The following is a 17,412-nucleotide window of genomic DNA, read 5'->3' as shown; positions in this document are numbered from 1 at the left end:
TTTCACCAAATGTTTGGTCCCGGCCATAGCATTTTACAGACTGAGAAATATACAGATTTACCCTTATGGATGACTGCCTCATCAGGCAGAGTGCAAAGAAAAGCTGCTCCAGGACCTACACTTTGTCAAAACTCTCCTAACTTCCTTGGGGGTTCACCAACGAGAAGAAATCAAAGCAAACTCCCTCCAGGAGGATCATTTTCCTGGGAGCACAGCTGGACACAGCATCCCAAATGGCCTTCCTATCCCCAGAAAAGCAGAGCTCCCTGTGTCTCTATTTTACCCAGTTGGCATCCACGTCACCTCAGAGCGAGGAAGTTCCTGCAAGCCTTGGGGTACATGGCTTCTTGCATCCTTCTCATTCCAATGGCCAGGCGTCACATGAGGAATCTTCAGTGGTATATCTAAAGAACCTTTGGTGTTAACACTCACAGCCTCTAGAGACCTCTCTCCCTCTGATCCCCTGTATAAACAGTTTCTCTGGTGGGCAAGGGCCTTTACCAAGAACCAGGGTCTCCCTTCACCCACCTCCCTACCCGGCAGACCATCACCATCGATGCCTCAGGCACGTGCACCCAAGGTCTTTGGGATGCCCAACACCTTCCCTTGCATAACAGCCAGAAGGAAACGATGGCAGTGCAAAAGGTGCTAGAATCCTTCCAACCCCATCTCAGGCCAGGAGTTCTTATCAAAACAGACAACACCACAGTAATGTGGCACATCAACAAACAGGGAGGGACACAGTCTTACCGCATGTGCAGGCTAGCCATGAGCCACTGGCTGACAGCCTCTTCCATGAGATTACACCTAATAGCCCAATACCTACCAGGAATCAACAACTCCCTGGCAGATCACTTAAGCAGACACTTAGTGGACCCCACGCATGGCAGCTCCACGGACAGATCTTTTTGCAAGTAACTCAAGTGTGGGGAAATCCGGATGTAGATCTCTGTTTTATGCCTCAACCATCGGCTAAAGAAATTCTGCACCAGGGAGTATCACCACCTGGCATGGAAGGTGGATGGCTTGACCTTCCCCTGGAACTCACTCTTCGTGTACGCATTTCCCCCTCTGCCTCTTATTCCAAAGGTACTCCTCAAGATAAGGGAGGAGGGGCCAAAGGCCATCCTAATTGCTCCAGACTGGCCCAGACAACATTGTTGCACCTTGCTGTGCAGGTTGACATCACAGCCTCCCAGGCAGCTTCCCCAGATCCCGAACCTCTTGACTCAAGGGGGGTGGGGATGCTGCACCCAGATTTGCAGATTCTCAAGTTATCAGAATGGCTGATACTCCCAAGGTAAGCAAGGGACTTCTGCTTAGCAAGCAGGTCCTATAAATTATTACAGAGGCCAGAAGGCCCAGCACCAGAAAATCTTACGCACGGAAATGGAAAAGATTCTGCTCCTGGTGCTGGTCCAGAGGGGCCAAGTTCCTCAACCTTCTGTCTCTCTTATCCTGGTCCATCTAGCAGAATTACTCAATAGTGGCCTCTCCTTCTCTTCTGTTAAAATCCATGTCTCCACCATTTTAGCTCATAATACAGACCAGCCCCTGTTCTTTCATCCTTTGATTAAACAGTTCCTCAGAGGGGCTTCTAATAGACCTCCCAGGAGGCTTCCCACTCAAGCCTGTGATCTAAATTATTTTGGAAAAACTAACCTTACCGCCCTTCGAACCAGCTGCTTCAGCAGAACTGAAATTCCTCTCCTGAAAGACTGCTTTTTTGCTAGCTATCACCTTGGCCAGAAGGATTTCTGAACTTCAGGCACTGATGGCCATTGAACCCTTCATTTTCCATGCAGACATGGTTTCCCTTGGGACTAACCCCTCCTTTATGCCCAAGGTGGTATGTAATGCGACTGTCAACCAGGCCATTCATCTCCCCACCTTCTTCCCTAACCCTGAAAACAAGGGGGAAAGAATTCTGCACTCTAGACTTGCACAGACAGCTCAGATACTACCTGGGCCGTACTAAACCCTTCAGAAAAATGGACCACCTTCTTGTCAGTTTTGCCCTAGGGGCAGAGGGGAAGCCCATTTCCAAGCAGACTATTTCCAAATGGATATCACACTGTATCCATTTCTGCTACAGATTTCATGGGAAACCTCCCCCTAAGTCAGTTCGCACCCATTCCACTAGGGCAGCCTCCACTTCCACAACATTAGTCAGAGGAGTTCCCACCAGGGACATCTTGGAAACTGCCACCTGGACCTCAGTCCATACCTTTACAAATCATTACCATCTTCCTCTTTTCTCTAAGGCTGGGGCAGGGTTTAGTTCTGCAGGGCTTGCTTACCCATGCCTAGGTCTCTAATCCTGCCACCCTTCTCCAGCTTTGGGAATCCTCCCACAAGTGAGGACTGCAACAATGAAACACTAACACAGTACATTTGTGTACACTTACCATAAATGTAGATGTTAGTGTATTCACTGTTGCAGTCCTGGTTTCCCTCTCTCTTTCCCCCTTGTATCTTCTTACATTAGGGAGACATGAGCTTTGCGGGGTGGTTGTTTACCACCAGGGACCACACTGCCATATTTCCTGAGTCTTCTTATTGGTAATTGCAAGAAAAACTGATGTAATGGTGTCAACTACCTTTCTTTATAACTGTGATGACCTGATGTCAGTCTACAGGTGACAGCAGCTGACGCAGAAAAACATGGACTCTGATATTCGGGCCGGCTGAGGGCTACTACAGCAGGGATAACCCACAGGTGATTACTGCAACAGTGAATACACTCTAATATCTACATTTATGGTAAGTGTACACAACTGTACTTTTTTGGTAGCTTCGAACCTCATGTTTACTGGCCTGGCTGCCAGTACTCAATGTCCACTCCAGGACTACCATCTACTCTTCAACCTCCCTGGACTTGCTTAATTTTCGCTGGGGCTGGTCGTGGATCCTATGCAGTTCTGAAGGCTGTGTTTTCATGGTGGGGCACTTTTTCTGACTTACCCACTCCCTTTCCCTGCCCCGCAGACTCATTATGTCCGAGTGGTCCTTCTTTGGACCACTCCTTCCTTTACAGCACATTTCAATGTGTGCTGTCCCACCTTGTATAGGCACGACAATCCCTTCCCTGCAGCTCGGTCAGCCACTTGATCCGCTAATTGAACCTGGTTCAGCTGGTCCTTGGTCACAGCCTTATTCTTCTACATACACCGAAGCGGTCTTAGAATCTACTCTTTTGGCAGAGTTTAAATTAGTTCCTTGGAAGTTGCTGTTTTCTAGTGACTGCTATCTCTGCCTACAGATCATTGTTGCTTGGGACCCTTTTCTAGAGGGAGTCATAATCCCCCCCCCCCCCCCCAGAAGAATGTGTCCCTTAAGACCAGCCCATGTTTTCTTCCAAAGTGGTATCAAATGTCCTCAAAGCAGGTCTGTTTTTTGTAAGTGTGGGCACTGGGAGAAACTGCCATTTGCAGCCTTGAAGTACACTTCCAGCAAATATTTGTACCCAAAGCCAGTGCTTGAGATTAGGAAGACAGAACTGTTGACTTGCTCCCCTATAGAAACTAAAGGGCTATAGTGACCAAGCAAGCTCACTCCAAATGTTCTGGCAACAGCAGTACATTCTGCCATGAGATAGCAGTGAAAGGCCACTCCATTGGAAGTAGATATTGGTGTTTTTACTGTCATTTGGTGACATTGTGTTATGGATGCTTGGTCATCTTTTCACTAAATTATTATTCCTCTGATTATAACTCCAGCATCTTTGCCGCCTTTGGTTCTCTTTTTCCCTGCATGCTTAAGGGGAGGGATGGGTCTTTTTTTGCTTGGGATTTTAGACAGTATGCCCCTTGAGGAGGGCACCCACTTTGTATAAAGCAGATGCCTCTTTTACATTAGTGATGGATACAGATGCTTTCCTACCATTCCCATGTGTCTTTAAGGCTTGTTTGTGCTCTCTCAGTGGTGAGAGCAAGACTACTTGTTGGGTGCATGATGCCGTGATGTGTGCTCCATTGCAGGTGCTTTAAAAAAATGATGGTAGGGGCAAATTGGCCAGGAAAGAATCCTAATTGCAAGAATGCACCCACTGCGGAAAGGTCCTTTTGTATAGGCCAGTTGATAACCTTAACTTTCATGCTCTGTAGCGACAGTCATTCACTCCGCTGGTAACTAGGTAGCTAAACTAACTTTGGACTCCCTCATTCGTATATTAATCCATAAGACCACATTATGTTGGAACAGGATTAAAGTACACTAAAATAGCATCATTGTGTTAGACCTTCCAAAAAGTTGTAGAGAAGTGGCAAGTGGAGTACCTCGGGGTTCAGTCTTGGGACCGCTCTTGTTTGGCATCTACTTCTCTGAAGTACAGGCCAACACTAAGGAACTCTGGCTAACAAAGTTCGCAGATGACTGCAAATTGGGAGCCATTATTGAATCCCCAAATGATGTGGATATTCTACAAAATGGCCTTACAGAAACAGATGATTGGTGCCAGAGCCATGGGCTCAAGCTTAATGCCAAGAAATGTATAGTTATCCCCTTTGGGGAAAAAACATGTACCTGTGAATTACCATATAGGTGGTAGTACACTAAACACCAAGTGTGGTAAGAGAGTTGGGGACACAGGTGGACAGTGGTCTCACCTTCGATAACTACATAGGATTTCCTGACTGTTGTGGCTATGTGGCACACCTAATCACAAAGGGCTTTTCATCCAGAAAAAAGGAGGTCATTGTCCCACTGTACTCATCCCTCATTAGACCCATTATAGAATAAAATGCCCCATTTGGTATGTACCTCTCAAGACATCTGCAACAACTGGAAAGGCCGCAGAAATACCTCACTAAAAAAATCACAGGCCTAAAGTAGATGCCGTACGCTGACCGCCTTAAACTCCAGCTATACTCTGTTGCATATAGTCTACTCCGAGGCAATCTCTGCTTAACATACAAGGCCATGTCAAACCCAGAGCTGTTGGACATGCTACACTTAAAGAAATCCCAATCCCTCAAAGCCACACGCTCCAGGGATCTAAACCTTGTCATCACAATGAACAAAACATGCTGGAGGGATAGGTTCCTGACCCAGAGACTCCCCAGACACTGGAATAGACTGCCCATATGTGTCAAGCAGAGCACCTCTTTGGCCCTCTTTAAAAGGAACCTTGACAATTGGATGGAAGAAAGGAAATTCACCCCAGGGATCATGTTAGTCACCCTGTTAGACAGGGGTCCAGGGATGGGAAGAAATAGCCAGGGAATTGTTATGGCTAGGCTTGTATAGGCCCTAGGGCCGATAGCCTAGTACCAACCTATGAACCTATAAGAAAACCTTTTGGCTTAAATTCCTTTTTTCTCAGAAGGAAACTGAGAAGTATATTCCAGAGCTTTATAAAGTACCAGTTTGGGCATTCTAAGGAAAAGTGTTAATACTTGTAGAATAGAAATTTGTAAAGAGCTTCAGACTTGAGCAATGTTCACTAGCTAGAATTTATCGTTTGTTTGGTTCTCACATTTGGTGCTCAAAACACATTCTGTGTTCTGTTCTGTACTGTCAAGGTAAGAATATTGTATAATCTGAAGTTTACTTCATTTGCTCTTCAACCTGTGGGTTTTCGGATCGGACACGGCCCCATTTTCCAGCTACGGATCCGAGCTCCATGCTCCTCCCCTTGCCCATAATGCCCCCCGTCTTTTTTTGCCTTCAGATCTCGTTTGCCGCCTGAGAGGAAGCAACTTGGTTCAAGCTGAGCTCCTGCATAGGCTGTGGTTTGTGGTCAGCTTTTTACAGCAAGTTCCCTTACTTTCTGTATCATTCTACTTTCTTTCCCTTTTATAATCTTCCTGGGTTCTCCGTAGATAATGATTAAAAAAATTGTAGGTTTTTCTATCCTCCTCTCTCTCCTTTCTTGCCATGTGTGTGTGTGTGTGTGTGTGTGTGTGTGTGTGTGTGTGTGTGTGTGTGTGTGTGTGTGTGTGTGTGTGTGTGTGTGTGTGTGTGTGTGTGTGTGTGTGTCGGCTGAGGAATGGCAGATGCCCCTAAGCCTGGTTTCAAAGGCTGCACAGTGTGTATTCATAAACTCTTTCCAGCTGATGGCCACACTCTGTGAGTGGTTTGTTTGAGGGTGGCTCACCTCCAGTCTCCCTGTCCTATTTGCGCTGGGTTCAGTCTCGGAGCACTTAAGGACAAGCGGGACAAACTTATCGTCAAGGGCCTATTGCCCTCTTCTGCTAGGACCAAGGTCCCTGCCTCTGCTGCCAGCAAAGCAGCGTCTGCTGCTTCGTCTTCTCCTTCGACGGCCTCCGGGACTCACCCTCCCACCAAGAGGTCCGTGGAAGGAGATAAATCTAAGGACTGGCCCTGCAAACGATCCCTCGACCACTTGTCGGAGGCCGGTCCCCCGCCGAAATCTAAGCCCGTTTCCAGGCCTGTGACTCCTCGGCTCAGGTCCCTAGGTTCTCCCCTGAGCCTGAGGTTCAGGTCAGCCGGGCGTCCCCTAGGATCTCCCACCACTGGCTCACTCGAATTCTCGAATTCGGCGGCGTCCTCCCACTCCACTCAGAGCTTGCCTGTAGCGGAGATGGACAAGATGATGCAGACGTTTATCCGCACTCTAATCCAGATGGGGGTCTTGCCAGGGCCTTGTCCCACTGGAGCAGACACTTCTGCCACTATTTAAACCTATTACTCCTTTCTAATCCTACCTTTGGTTTCGGAGTAGTTTGATCCAAGGATGATCGGAGTTGAGGGGTCGGCACCGATGGTACCCTGTACCTTGACACAGGCCAGTTTCTTGAGTGTGTCAGATCAGATAGGATCTGCTCTGAGCTCTCTCTGTGACGTAGCCTCAGGGTCAGATCCGAGGGGGTGCTCTCTGCTCCAAGTTTGTCGGAGAGGAGCATTCCTTTCTGCTCCGCCTCCCTGGTCAGATCGGGGGGGGGGCGTCTTCCACCAGATCAGCCCAGGAGGTCCGTTTCACCTCAGCATTCAACATGGTGGAAAGGGTTCTCACAGGGTCGAGGCCTCTGACCATCTCGTCCACAGAGTCCATCCAGACCTCCCTGGCTTTGAGTGTGGTCCCAACTATCTTGTCTGCTCAGGAACAGCCCGCAGCTGTAGTGCCCCAGGTAGTTCCAGCTTTGGAACATCCTGCTTGCGAGTCCTCCCCAAACAGTCCCCCCTGAGAAGCTCCCCCGCAAGCATAAGTGTAAGAGGAGACACTTGGACTCCTCACCGAAGACACGGACTTGGATGAAAGGGAAGGTTCCACAGATCAACCCCCCCAGCATGTCTCCTTTGGAGACCTCATGGAAATCCTGCGCCAAAGGGGAGAGTGGTCCACCCCATGAGTCAGTGTTTCTGGAGGCATTCGGCTCAGGCCTATCTACTGCTTGGTTTTCCCCTCCTGCTGATCCACTTGTGGATCTGATAACATCTCGGGCTAGGAAGGAGCCGTACACCATAGAGCAAATACCCAAGCACCAGGACAAGGTTCTAAGCCCACCTGCAGATACCCTACACTGGCATAAAGGGTCCCCTGTAGATGCTATGATGGTGGCGGTGGCCATCACAAAGTAACTCACCAAGGAGAGTTCCATGGTCCATCTGCCTGACCGAGAGTAGGGGGCGTTGCGTCATTTTGGGAAGCAAGCTTATGCTTCAGTGACCTTCTGCATAAGGGAGCTGAACTACATGGCGCATGTGATTCGATTCCAGAGAGATCTTGTTAAAGAAGCCTTGGAGTCGACCCCAGGATCCATGTCAGCAGACTATAGAAAACGTTCGATGGTTGAATGGCCAACCTTAAAGCTACAGTGAACACATCCATGCGTTTGCTCTCCCATGCCACAGAGGGAGCCGCACGGGAGGCGGGGACAGACATTGCCATAAGGCATCATGCCTGCATCCGCTTATATCAATTCTCTGAACCCTTCAAGGCGTCTTTTACCAACGCCCCTTATGACTGTACTTCTCTTTTGGGAAGACAGTAAGAGAGACTTTGGTCCAGAGCGAGAAGGATGGGAAGATGCAGTCTGCCATTGGGATCTGCTTCTGTCCACCTCAGAGGTCCTTTTCCAGGAACCAGCGAGGACAGAAGATGATGTGGTTCCGCAAATCTCAGACTGTTTCCCAGGGCGTTCAGGATTCGTCATCCCCCAGAGGCAGAGAGGGATTTGACGGATGCAGCCCTAGAAGTAGATTGGGTCCTAAGAACTTTGGGTCCCGAGAACCATTCTCTGACAAACCCGGACAGCAGCCCTGAGGGGGTTGCCCGGCTGTCCATCTCTAGAGGCAGTTGGGGGCCATTTGTTGCTGCACCCACTAGCTTGGGAGTCCATTATAACAGATCAGTGGGTGCTGCGAATCATATCCAAAGGGTATTTTGTTCTGTTCAAGACACCTCCCCCATCCAGCAATACTCTCCCTGACATTCCACCCACGCAGTGTGAGGAGGCAGCAGTGCAAATAGCTTCACTGCTACAAAAGCGAGTTATCCAACCAGTCCCCCCAGACCAATCTGGATCTGGGGTTTATTCCAGGTTCTTTTTAGTGCCCAAGAAGACAGGGGACCTCAGACCAATTCTGGATCTATCCCAATTGAACCTGTCAGAATTGTGACCATCCGGAGTTTTGATTTTGTTACAATCTATTCTGCCCTATCTTCAGGCCAGAGACTGGATGTGCTTGATAGTTCTCCAGGGCACGTACTACCACATCAAAATGCACAGACGCTCCCTGAGGTTCCTTCGCTTCCGGCTGGGAGCCATTCATTACCAATTTCAAGCCCTCCCCTTTGGTCTCACCACAGCTCCCGGGTGTTCACCAAGGTAATGGCGGTAGTAGCGGCTCACCTGAGGCTCCAGGGCATTCAGGTCTTTCTGTACCTGGACGATTTGCTCTTTGCCGCCTCATCGGAGCATCTACTTTATCAGGCCAGGGACTCTTTTCTTCACCTTGCCAACACATTGAGCATCACAATCAACATGAACAAGTCTGCTCTCTCCCAGTTCAGACTTTAGATTTCATCAGGGTACGGCTGGACACAATACAAACAAAGGTTCCTCACATCAGACAGGATACGCAGTTGGAGGGTACATGTCTTGCACATCATTCAGACCTCTTTGCCAACAGCCAAAGCAGTATTGAGGGCTCCAGGTTCTATGGTGGCCATGATAAATCTGCTTCCAATGGCTCGTGTTCATATGAGGGTGCTGCAGTGGACACTGACAGTTCAGTGGTCACTGTTAAACTTTACGTTTTTTCTTTTCTGGTCAGAATTTCAAAAGCGTGCAAAGACTCCCTTTGGTGGTGGATTCAGTCCTCTGGTCTCTTCAAGGGGTGCTAGTTTCATCCGGCTTTCCCCAAGACCACGGTGACCATGGACGCCTCCCTATTAGGGTGGGGGGGGGACACTTCTCTGGAAAGATGGTCCAAAGCATGTTGTCCCCTTCCAAGGCCTGTATGCACATCATAAAGATCAGAGCGGTTCTTCGTGCATTGCAGGCCCTTCATGCTCATCTTCCTCTGGGAAAGATTGCAACCCAGACTGACAATGTCTGTGGTCTGGTACATCAACAAACAAGGGGGAACCAGATCTTATCCCTTATGTTGAGAGGCCATGAGAGTGTGGGAATGGGCAACCTCCACCGGCCGCTTTCTAGTGGCAACGCATATCCCGGGATGATCTAACATTCTAGAGGACAGGCTCAGCAGATCAATTCTGATGCCTTGCGAGTGGTCTCGGAATCCTTCAGTAGTGGAACGAATCTTCCTAGAGTGGGGTCATCCTTGGTGCGATCTCTTCACATCTCCTTCCAAAGTGAAATACAGTGAGTTTCTCGCTCTGAATTCCCCCCCCCCACCGGGGGAAGCCCCCAGAGATGCTCTGATTCATGCTTGGCCTCCTGGGCTTCTTTATGCATATCCTTCTCTTCCCCTCATGGCATAAGGCTGGGGAGTACTGTGATCTTCATCGCCCCATTCTGGCCTTGACAGGTTTGGTTTCCCTTACTCAGGTCTCATCTAGTAGTTCCACCATAGACCTTGGATCCAGTTCCGGATCTGATTTCACATCCCTCAGGGATCCCTCATCCAGATCTGGACAGTCTGAAGCTCAGTGCCTCGCTGCTGCGGTTCCCATGATTATTAGGACTCCCATCATCTCAAGTCCATTCTGGTGGTGGCTCACAAGTAGTCTACCAGAAAAATCTACCACAGTAAATGGAAATGTTTTTCTATATGGGCCGATGAAAGGTCTTTGGACCCTTTCACTGCTCCACTTTCGGCAGTTTTAGACTTTCTAGCTAGCATTTTTCAACAGGGCGCTAGTTCTTCTACGGTGAAAGTCCAGCTAGCGACCATCTCTAATTTTCATGTTGGTGTTAACATGTCTTCACTGGCTTCATCTAAACTGTGTAAAACTTTTCTCAAAGGTGCCTTTCTTCTCAGACCCCTGGTTAGAGACCCTATTCCACCGTGGGAACCCACATTTCTGTTGCAGGCATTGGTTTCTCCCCCCTTTGAGCCTGCGGTTTCAGTGGATTTACAATTTTTGACTTGGGGAAACTACCTTCTTGGTTGCCATCACATCTGCTAGAAGGGTTTCGGAACTTCAAGCCCTTTCTATAAAGGTTTCTTATATGATCTTTCATAAAGATGGTGTCTCTTCGCACTAATCCGTCCTTCCTTCCCAACATAGCTTCGGAAGCCAATATTAATCAGACCATCAATTTGCCAGTATTTTTTCCTATCTTCCACAATCTTCTTGACGTACATAGGCAGTTGAGATTTTATCTACACAGGACTAAATCTTTTCGCAAGTCTCATTAACTTTTTGTGTCCTATGCCAAGTGACAATTGCCCGCTAGATTTCACAAAGAGGGTTACCTTTGCCAGGAAAAGTGAAGGCTCATTCAACCTGATCTATGGCTGTCAGCGGCCTTTTGGTTTAGGGTCTCTGTGGATGGTATTTGTTCAGCTGCTACTTGGACTTCATCTCGCACTTTCATCTGTCATTATAAATTGAATTTGATATCTAGGAATAGAGCATCCTTTTTAGCTCTGTGATACTCGAGAATATCCTTCCATGAGGGCCTCCCAAGAACTGGGTAGCTGAGGACTCTGTCCCACAGGTTGAAGAGCAAATGAAGTAAACTACTTCAGATAAAGAAGTTATGTACTCACCATAATGTTTCATCTTAGTAGTTCTACTTCATTTGTCTTCAACCGTCCCCCACTCCTTCCCCCTTACCTTATCCTTTGGAATTTGAGCCTGTTCAGGCTACATCTCTTTCTATGATGGTAAGGTGTCATTGGTCTGGTGTCTGATACCTGTAGGGCAGCAAACTCTATCTGAAGGGAGATGGGGGGCATTATGGGTAAGGGGAGAAGCATGAAGCTCAGATCCGTAGCTGGAAAATGTGGCTGTGTCAGATCCGATGTGGATCCGAAGACTCATAGGTTGAAGACAAATGAAGTAGAACTACTCAGATGGAACATTATGGTGAGTACATAACTTTTTGAAGTTGGACATGGGAAGGGCCACTTACCAGCGTTTATCTGTTTAATGTGTTGCACATAATTCAAAGTGAAATGGCGTTCCCAAAGAATTCTGATAATTCGCTTGATAAAATGCATTTTACATGCAGAGCAATGCACCTTTTGGGTTTGAGGTTGTGACCGTACCTGACAACAGCCTTGAAATTCTTACAGTAATTTTATCCTTTTTCTAGCAATGCTATCAGGCAGGTGTTTCAGGTATAATTGTGGTGATGGGAATAACAGCAGGCTTCTTTAGTTGAAGCAAGGCACTGATTTAACACTGGAGTTATAAGGTACTGAGCTATCTGCAAGCCTGTATTGCAGATCTGCGTGTGGTTCTGTCTATGAATAACGTTTCGACAAGATGTGGGAATAGCTACTTGTTTTGGGGCAGCTGGCTGAATGTAGGGTTTTTGTGTATGTTCTGATTTAATGGTTATTTTGGCATGTTTTGGACTTGCGCTGTTTGCTTTCATATAGGGATGTCAAATGCACAAGCCCCTTCTAGCAAATTAGAGCTTGTACTGTATGTCATTCTTAAATTATAGCTTAGTTTTGCCTTCTAGTAATCAACATTTTTAATGACTAGATGAACATATTAATGCCCGGGAAGAGTGCTCTACTGGAAGATGTTTGTTTGTAGTTGTCCACGTGGTTTATTTGGAAGGCTCGGCTATGAATGGTGTGGCTTTTAATTTCCTTTTCTTTGAATTGCAGCAATTTCCGGACTGTTGATGCAGAGCTGAAAGAAGAAACATTGGAACTACTGGTCACAGGTGAGAAGGTGAACAAGCATATGATTGGACATCTGCACTCTTAGTGGTAGAGCTATGCAGCACTATATTTTCTGAATCCGCTTTGTATTCTGGGGTACAACTTGCAATTCTAGATTAATATTTTAAGACCAGTTTACCTTGGCATACATGCCTTGGTTATCTGTTGGGTGAGGGACTATTTCTCTGTAGTTTTGTTTAGCTTTCCCTTTTGTTTGCTAGTTAACAGTGAAGATGGTTTGGTTGGTAGTGCTGTTCTGTTCACTGGCATACAGCTAATTTACTCCAGCTTCCACTGAGCTGTGCCATACTGTATTCATTTGGCAAGAGGTTTGTTCCTGCTTTGATTGCATCTAGCCCCAGGAACTGCATTCTCATCGTCTAACAGCCGATGGCATTGCTGTGCATTGTTAAAATAATGCAATGATGCACCTTGCATCTTTGAGGTGGTAGTAATGAATGGCTACGTGGTACAGAAGAATAAGCCCTTACCATGGATGGACCAGGCAAATTAAGGTTTAATTGACTCCTCCGTCGCTGGAAAAAACAGGCAAGGAGGGATGAGAAGTGAAGGGGTGTGGCTTGCTTGCCTCTCTGAGGGGGGTTGTGGTTTGCACACTTAAGAGAACATGAAGCCTGTGTTGCTTCTCTGGTAAAGACTAGAGAAACTGCTTATGTTTCTTGGGGGATGGGCCTGCTTGGAGGATACACTCATTGTGGATGGGTAGGGGCAGCTTCCATGGTCTTCCCTCTCCATGTCTTATACCTGGAGCCCAGCTGAGTATGTGCTTGGGGTTTTATGGGCCGCGTAGCAAAAAGCTAGTCCAGCATGTACCTGGTTCGTTCAATTTGTTCACAGATTGTGCAATACATAGGAAAAAATGCCAGGTATCAAGAATAACCCAGTGGTATTCTGAACAATACAGAAGGAAAATGTGTCTAAAAGAAGCGATAGCCATATGTTGCCCTTCCCTTTTACAGAATAAAAAATAAGTTATGAGTTAGATGTTGGCAGTAGGTTTAAATATGCATTTATTGAGTTTCCTTGTTGTATAGCAGGACTTCATGATATTTATAACGACTAGTGTAAAAGAACAATACAAAACATGAGGGCACTAAGTTTATTACCAGAAAAACAACAAAGGAATAATAGTCAAAAATGTAATAAGGCATTTAGTGCTTTCATCCACTGGACACAGAAGGTGTTATAAGAGATCTGGGAACACAGGTTAACAGCAACCTCTCCTTCAACCACCCCATTGCCACTGTGGTCAGAAAGTCCTATGTGGTACATCTCATTACGAAGGGTTTTGCATCCTGGAAGAAAGAGTTCATGGTCTTCCTATACTCTTCCCTCATTAAGCCAATCATAGAGTACAATGCCCCATTTGGTATGTACCTCACTAAACACCTGCAACAACTGGAGAGGGTGCAAAAGTACCTCACAAGAGGACCCTAGGCCTTAAACATTTGTCCTATATGTACAGACTAAAAAAACCTCCAACTATTCTCTGTCTCATATCACCTACTTAGAGGAGATTTCTGCTTAACTTACAAAGCCATATCTGACCCAGCTCTGTTAGAAATGCTACATCTAAAGAAATCCCAATCCCTTCCCACCACACGCTCCAGAGACCTCAATCTCATTACCACAATCAACAGAACATGCTGGGGGGACAGGTTCATAACAGAGACTGCTCATGCTCTGGAACAGACTTCCCATACATGTCAAGCAGAGTACCTCACTGGCCCTCAAGAGAAATCTTGATGAGTGGATGGGAAATAGAAAATTCACCCCCAGAGATCAATCCAATGGCTTTACTCGACAGAGGCACTGGGAACTAAGGTCGGGTGGCATGATGCCAGGGTACTCCTATGGGCTAGACTTGTAAAAGGCCCAGGGCCATTAGCCTAGTATACACCTATGATTCTGTACTGAGTAAGGACTTCATCCAAGTACTGATAATTGATTAGAAAATTCTATAGCACTCAATATAACTGAATTTCTGTTGGACAGTACTGTATTTATGACAGGTACTGCATTTCATGTGCTGTTGCATCATTGACCTGTTTTCTTTAGTTTCTTTCCAGATCTTTATCACTTTATTTGTGGATAGGTAAAACGTACATTTTTTGTTCCAGCATAATTGTGTTCTGGCTGGCCTTTCATAGGAGTTTATAGAACTTGCATTTCTGAATCTTCCTTGACACATTTATTGCATGTTTTAACCTTTTCTGTCAGACATTTACGGTGTGACCCAGTAAATTCCTAGTTCATTATTCTTTTGCTCCTATGAATATGAATGATTCTGCTTATTTTGTATGCATCCAACTTCCCAGATCATTAGTCAATCCTTTGTTAATGCAGCAGTATTATGTGCAGTGTGGGTGTAATAAAACAAAATGGACACTGAAATTACTCCTATTCTACATTCCCATAAATATACTGATGAAACCTCTGGCTTTGCCTGTAGTGCTGTTGAACCTTAGGCAATTGGTTTATCTTGCACTTCTGCATCAATCCTGTTTTGTATCAGCTTTTATGTGATTGGCATATGCACATCAAAATATTTAATTGTGCTCATTAACTGAGCAGATTTAAAACTCTTCCTTATCACTCCAATACCAAACCATATTTTTTTTCTAAGTTTCCTATAATGACACTACAGACATGTTTGAAATTTCATGCCCAAAAATGTTTTGCATGCTTTATCCTTGTGTATTGGTGTCAGTACCATAGTGCTGACTTCATCTGGTTTGAATTTACAAACACGTTTCTACAGAAGGTCCAGTGCTTAGGTACAGTTAGAATTATAGAAGTGTAAGTGATATTGGTTCTCTTTTTGGAACTCTAACCCAAGGCCACCAGCATACCTTGCTGGTATCACTGTTGCTTGACCAGCAAAAGTATCTGGATGGACAAATGTTGCTCTTCTCCAGAAGAGTGTTCATTTTGACTAGGAAGCATTTCATATTTTCTAATTTCCAGTCTTTCAGAGCTAAAAAGCGCACATGTCATTTTCAACTTCTGCCCTGTTGATGTATTTGTTCTCCAGTGTGAGAGGAGGGTAACCTTGAACTGGGCAACAACCTTCTAGACCATTAGTTCCCTGTTTGGGTGCCTGATGAGCCCATTTGTTCCCCTGGAGGTGAAATTCCCACATTAGAGAAGCTGGCCAGTATACTGGCACTATGGGAAGGTAATCCTTGCCCAATCTCAACTCCCTCCCCAGAGGTAGCCGTATGACTTGCAGTAGCTGCTTAGGTAGAGATTGATCTGTGTGTCACTTCTGAATCAGTAGTGCATGTGCTGCTTAACAGCATGAACCTGCCCTGGACTTTTATAAGTGTGACACCCTATCCTTTGAGAAGTGTTGCCAGTGTGGTAGGCCATACCATCATCCTCTTCCCCTGGTGAGTGAAGCGCTATTGACTACTTGAGCCCATCTTTCTCTCTCCATCCCTTCCAGTACCACTAATCAAACAGGTGTTGCCTGGGTCATAATCGAGGATTCATTCCACTATGAGTTGGGGCTTGGTTTAATTTGCATCTTAGTTGTGTGTTTGATTTCACAATTGCTGTGTACGTTTTGAGGGTATAATGTTTTTCTACTCTGTAGCTAAATTTTCATTTCATATCAGGATTACATCATAATCCACTACATCTTCAACAATGTTTACATCTTAATCTTTCAATAGTCTGCACCACAGCCCTCTGAAACAGTTATGGTGGTGATGAAATATCAAGTGGAAGTTGCAGTAATCTAAATCTTTCTATAGACACACATTAAACGCACTCATCTTGTAACTTTTCATCAAGCTTAATTTACCAAAATCTTTAGCCTTGGGTACAGATCAATATTTTGTAATTGGCATGGTTGTAATTTCTGTTGCTTCACTTCAGCCACACATGTGCCCGAGTACATGTACATGCGCTTTTATAAGGCAGAACTGTCTTGATCAGAATACTTGTAGAGACACATTGTTGCTAAAATGAGTTTTCCCTTTGTGAATAAGCCTGTTATAGGTTGTGCTGTTGCACGTGCACAAAATACATACAAAAAGGAGCTCTGAATATAATGAGGTACTGTTACATTCCATGACTTGACTGACTTAAATTGCTCATATCTTCCATGTGGCAAAATGATGAGCAAGCAGGTTAATTGGTCATAACAGCTTGATCAGATGCATTGTAAAGTGCTTTGATCAGAAACGGTGTTTGGAAGTTCTCCTAAATCCTCTATCCCAGCCACTGTCCAAAATCTGATGAAATGAGTGACAGTCTAACTACTAGAGGTTGTGAAGGCAGTGCCCCTGATACTCTGACTATGCTTCATAAAAGTGATTATGCTTATTTTATTTAGGTACTGTTAACACAACATACTGGGTGAGCCAATAGCAGCTAACATGCAGAGATGGGAAATATACTTTGCCTGATAACTCGGGTATGTTTTTTGTAGCTGTAACAGTCGTATGATATTTATTCTAGGTATTGCAAAGCTTGAAAAGCAAGGAAGTTAACAAAGATAAACTGGTAAAGGAAATAAAATGTTAATCTATCCCATTCTTAAACATTCACTCACTGCGTGTGTACAGTAGCTATTCTCTCCCAAGAACACAACCAACAGTTGTCAGTTTACACAAGATCTGTGTCGGTGCACTTATGGAGGAGAATTGAAGGAAATGTTTGTAGTGACTATCCTCTTTACAATATAGAAAGTGTGTTCCCTTTTATAACGTTCAGCTTGTGAAGCTGTACTTGTACAAATTTTGTTAGGCTTCACCATAGTAACCATACTGATCTGATGTCCTTTTCATTCTTCCTCACTACTGGGTCTAGAATCCGACTATTTGATCCAATACAGCTACTTTCCAACAGACTTTAGATCCAAGCCTGAAGCTCCTCCCTTTACCCATAATTTCCTAGAGCATCCCTAAGCCCTGAGATTCTATTTGCCTTCATTCCAGTCAGATGGGAGATCAAGCCTCTATGCGATTTGTGATTCTGTTAAGTGCAATTCCTTTTGTTTTACAATTCTTTCCTTTCAGTAATAAGATTTGCTCCTCCCTTTTTCACTTTGTATACATTTTTCTAGTCTTGATTTTTTTTTTGTGTGTTAGGTAGTTTAGGTAG

General features: G+C 45.5%; 1 protein-coding gene across 1 annotated transcript in view; it reads left to right on the top strand.

Annotated features, from left to right (window-relative positions):
- The window catches only part of NCAPD2 (non-SMC condensin I complex subunit D2), a 1,714,408-nt gene that overhangs the window by 157,787 nt on the left and 1,539,209 nt on the right, over positions 1 to 17,412 (top strand). Inside the window, exon 4 of the mRNA XM_044079588.1 lies at positions 12,223 to 12,281. Within this exon, the coding sequence (XP_043935523.1) occupies positions 12,223 to 12,281 (59 nt within the window). The remainder of the gene's footprint in view (positions 1 to 12,222; positions 12,282 to 17,412) is intronic.

Source organism: Protopterus annectens, chromosome 8.part0 (assembly GCF_019279795.1).
Source record: "Protopterus annectens isolate FY-2018-M chromosome 8.part0, PAN1.0, whole genome shotgun sequence".
NCBI lineage: Eukaryota > Metazoa > Chordata > Ceratodontiformes > Protopteridae > Protopterus > Protopterus annectens.
This window is presented reverse-complemented; position numbering and strand designations above follow the sequence as displayed.